Genomic DNA, 5000 nt, shown 5'->3' with positions numbered 1-5000 from the left:
TCAATGACTCATGATTACAAGAGTTTGTTTTAAAAGCTATTTCAATTTCGAAAGTGTATCTGTCTTTCTAAGGAATAAATTTTTTTTCAATTTATACAATTAACATTTGTAATTTATTTAATGTGTATGATTTTTTAAACGTATTACGTAATTCATTGAAATAAATACAGAGATTAATATATATATATATATATATATATATATATATATATATATATATGTAAATTAGTTGCGACTGTAATTATTTTATTTAATGTGAAATTTCCCTTTATTTAAAAATGGGACAATTGGTATATCTAGTGTACGTTCGTAAGCGATTTATTTCAATTATCATGTTAAAGTAACAATTAAAAAGACAGATTGTTAATATCTTTTTATCGTCGCGTATATTCATCGATTTTTCAAAGGAGAAATTAGTATTCCGATTTGGGCGTTGGCAGCACTCGTGAAACCGAATGTTTTCGAGAGAAAGGAGAACAAGTACTTTTATATGGAGGACAGTCTAATTTAAAAATAGTTGGTTAATTTTCATTTTTCTTTCTTTTTTCCCCTCCAAATATCTCTATCTCGATTTCTTATATATTTTAATTTATCTTTGTCAGTACATATTATCTTCCTCTTAGTTATCCTCATTCTAGAGAATTGACGATCTTAACACGTACAAATAGAATGGAAATTCCTCGTTCAAAGATAATTCTTGTGGAGTCGTTGAATCTTGAAGATCCATACGAAACGGTATTAATTTCTGTGTGGAAATTGGTTATATCGTAGAAAGGATTGATTGTTCCTTGGGGTATCCAGGATAAATTGAACAAAGAAAGCGAGTAAGCGAGCGAGAGAGAGAGAGAGAGAGAGAGAGAGAGAGAGAGAGATAAATATATGATGGAGAATTCCAGAACAAAAGAAGAACACGTGCATTCAAGTTGACCTCTGCTCATAGGATGTATCTGTTTTCTTTTTCTGTTGTTCCTCACAAATAAGCATCAAGTAAAATAGTATACCGTGTTCATGCGTTAAATCATTCCTCGCGAAATTATCGACGCGACGGTGGCCTTTCTTCTCATCTACGACGATCGAAGTACCTTTTAAAAATGTATAAAGTTTTACCCCTCGATGTCGTTCATGAAGGTTTAGCTTGAGTATTTTTTATGACGTGAAATTCTAGCAAAGGCTTTATGTACCAGACGATCGATAGGAAAAAAAATAAAAAAACAAAAAAAAAAATAAAAGAAAATAAATAAATAAATAATTTACTTCACTCGATCTTACTAAATTAACCATTCGGATAGAACACCGCAGTCATTGGCATTGAATCAAGTGTATAAGCCAATAAAATATCTTTTTCTGTCCCTTTGTTTTTCTTCTTTTTTTTCGTATCTCTTTTTTTATACACACAATCGTTGATTAAACTGATATGATATATTTTAGCAAATTCGGTGTTCTCGAAATTATCTATTCCTTTCGATTAATCCTTTCAATCAGAGGAAAAATATAAAAGTACTCAAAAATCACCCGGTATATAGAATACAGAATCGGGATAAAACGTGGCTATGGAACGATGGTGTGTATGCGCGTGTGTGTGTGCGTCCGCGCGATTGGAGTGTTTCACGATAGACAGCACGTCGCCGTTTTACTTCTTTATACAATGTATATGTATGTATGTGCATAGGATATACATACACACACATATACATACGCGCCCGCACGCAAATACACATACATATATGCTTCAAGTTTCTATGGGGTATGAGGATTGTTATTTCTAACGATAAAGGATACGTCATTATGTCGATTAATTTTCACCCCAGATATTGCCGGCATCGTTAAACTGAAAAATAAAAAGGAATCGACATAACGATGCTCAAAAGCCTCTAACCCTTTTCTTTTCTTCTCTCTCTCTCTCTCTCTCTCTTTCTTTCTCTTTCTCTCTCTCTTCTTTTCTCATTTAAATTCCTGACCGCGATTTGATTTGTAAACGAATTAAAAAATTTTTCGAATAAATAAAAGAAGATATCGTGATAACCGTCGTTCGTTAATTTCAGACGTATCCTTGTTATTTATGTATACACATACACACGTACACGTATACGTAAACATACACATATATATATATATACATACATATATACGTATGTATTTATTCATTGTACATGGAAACGTGAGCTCTTGGCACGAAACTAGACTGCAAGACGCCATCGCTGGGGTATAGTGTATATTATGACGGTTAACTGCTGCCAAGTTGGCTGTACAACACCGGTAGAAACATCTGGAAATTTTCAGGCGACGTTCAGCTAATATCCTAACATAAATCAGTAATCTAGCGTATAGAGTTTTCAAATAGCAAAATAACATTACGTATATTGCAAAAATACTGACTTTTACTATCGATATTCGCTTTTACATTCAGAATTTTATTCTTTGTAAAAATACTTCCATTTGACACGCGTTTCTTTCACAAATAGAACGTTCCAAATGAAGATTTGACTCGTTTCGAAAAATATGTAGAACTCATGAAATTATGATCAATTCTTTTTATTTTTTTTTTCTTTGTTTTTATAGAAGTCTTCTCGTTTCTCCTTACTTTTTTCTTTCTTTTTTTTTAAACTTTATGCATAAACGTTGGTATGTTTATCAAATTGTCCTTTCGTTGGTAATTTCCTAACTTTTTCGTTAGGATTTCATAAATTCCAGACGAGCTGATGTTGGAAATGTAAGAAAGAATGTCTGGGGAAAGGGTTAAAAAGTTGAAGAAACTTCGTTTTACGAGTTAAAACGACTAAGTTGATCGAGTTTATCGTCGAGATTAAAGGAGTAAGAGTTTCAGGATAATAAGATGGGAGATCGTAGTTATTTCCCAAGGCCTCGAAAACATCGATTTCGTCCTGAAAGAGGACAGGGCTAATCTAATTCGAAGCGCAAGCCGCGGTGTTTGCGTACTTAGTCCATCCTATGATATCCTAGGATATCCTAGCTGTGATGAGCTTAGGCCGTCGGTGAAATTGGCCGTGTAATCACGTTCGATATATCGGTGAGTACGATGTTGAAACGAGGTCTGCGAGAAAGAAAGCGAGAGAAAGAGAGGGGAAGCGAGAGAGAGAGAGAGAAAGAGAGATATTGTTACGTGGCTACTATAATATTTATATACTGTATATACACATATAGAAATTGCGGACAATACGTGTTTCTGCTTCGGGTATTGAATGGTGGCTTTCGAAAGGAAATCGCGAACTATGCGATTTTCTATGATACATCTATTCCCTCACCATTAGCTTTAGTTAGTAACACCTTATGAAAGAAATTCCCCTCTCTCTCTCGGCTATATATTTATACATGAGTAAAATTCTCCTCGTCAATTTCTTGACCGTGAACCACTTGTACTTTCTCGCTCGATTTATTTTACCTCGTTATTTAGTAGTCAACTCACGAAAATATATTATGCACGCAAAAGGCTTTTAAATATATTCATAATTGAGATATAATGTGAATATATACCCGTATATATATGTATATATGTATGTATGTATTTATTTATTTATTTATTTATGTATATCGTAAGCTTTACGTTTTCTTCAGAAGAAAAAATTATCGAGGAGTAGAAAGGATTAATAAAATCGTTTGTGAAGCCTTAAATAATCTCAGCTTGTAAAGAATATTAGAAACATGAAGACTTTAGCTTAACCACACTGTCACTGTCTCTCTCTCTCTCTCTCTCTCTCTCTCTCTCTCTCTCTCTCTCTCTCTCTCTCTCTCTCTTTCTCTTTCTATCTACCTATCTATATATTTATCTCTCTTTGTTTTTCTCGTCTTAATGTGGTTAGTTGTTAAAGCGATTATGTTGCGATTCAAGTCGAGACAATTCTCTTTACAAATCTATCATGTTTCGTCGGTAAATCGAGCAGAAGCCCCATCGAACGTAAGTATACCGGAAAATGACGCGAGTATAAATGCTTCCCGTAAATAGTGAACAGCAGGAGTAGTAGTAGTAGTAGTACGTTAAAAGCCAACCAAGTGTCGCATGATCGACATTTATTTTCACTCGATTGGACAATAAGCTTCGTAACATACACGTGTGCCACGGGAAAATATTATTAACCATAAACTCCAACGGCAATCGGATTTACCCTTAAACGACCTTTATATATCGATGTCTAAAAAGAATATATATATATATATATATATATATATATATATATATAGAGAGAGAGAGAGAGAGAGAGAGAGAGATAAATTATCTTTTTTTTTTTTAAAGAAAGAAAAGTCGAGTCGATTTCTCTCAAATTACACAATTCGTATTATTTGGCTTACCCCTGAACCGAGAGCGAGTTGGGTATGCCATCGAGACTCTCCCTACTGATGTCATCAGCCATCGCGACCTTGAGCTGATGACCGAAACTCGCCAAGTCCTCCCTAAAAGCTTCGCTTCCAGGCGTAAGGGCACCGCTCGTGGGCGGCAGAGGCGTACCGTTGCTTCCATCGCCCTCGGCGCCCTCCTCTCCTTCCTCCCCGCCAACAAGGGCCTCCTCGTCTTCGTTGTAGATCTTGAAGTAGGCGATGGTGAGGTATATCACCGAGATTATGAAAGACGGTATCGGAATTGCCATTGCGTACACCAGGTTCATATACACCTGGAGAATGCATTTTGCGCAGCGACTGTCAGCTTGATTCTTTCTATATTTTCTTCAATCTGTTTCTTTTTTTCTTTTCTTTCATTTTTTTTCTAGTTTACGATTAACATGAATGAACACTTATTTAACAATTACTTTAATGAATAAAGGAAAAATGAAAATAGCGTTTAATCGAATATATGGAATTGTCGGAGTTATTTTGTGCTTGTACTAAATGCTTGTAATAATTGTTGTAATTAAAAAGAAAAAAGAAGAAGAAATAAACTTGCTGTTTTTACGATACTTCGCAATATATTTTTTCCCTGAAACGGGGGTATGTATAATCGATCGTCGTAAATAAAATGCGACAAATATGTTAGATGAACGAAACGAAAC

General features: G+C 34.6%; 1 protein-coding gene across 7 annotated transcripts in view; it reads right to left on the bottom strand.

Annotated features, from left to right (window-relative positions):
- LOC124423680 (protein tipE) overlaps positions 1 to 5000 on the bottom strand; it is a 16673-nt gene that overhangs the window by 2062 nt on the left and 9611 nt on the right. For 6 of the 7 annotated variants that reach the window (XM_046961713.1, XM_046961714.1, XM_046961715.1 and 3 more), the window contains one exon: positions 4306 to 4625. In XM_046961713.1, coding sequence (XP_046817669.1) covers positions 4306 to 4625 — 320 coding nt within the window. Of the gene's footprint in view, positions 1 to 4301; positions 4626 to 5000 lie in introns of those variants that run through there. The other variant, XM_046961720.1, reaches the window with a different exon arrangement.

Source organism: Vespa crabro, chromosome 4, assembly GCF_910589235.1.
Source record: "Vespa crabro chromosome 4, iyVesCrab1.2, whole genome shotgun sequence".
In the NCBI taxonomy this organism is placed as follows: domain Eukaryota; kingdom Metazoa; phylum Arthropoda; class Insecta; order Hymenoptera; family Vespidae; genus Vespa; species Vespa crabro.
This window is presented reverse-complemented; position numbering and strand designations above follow the sequence as displayed.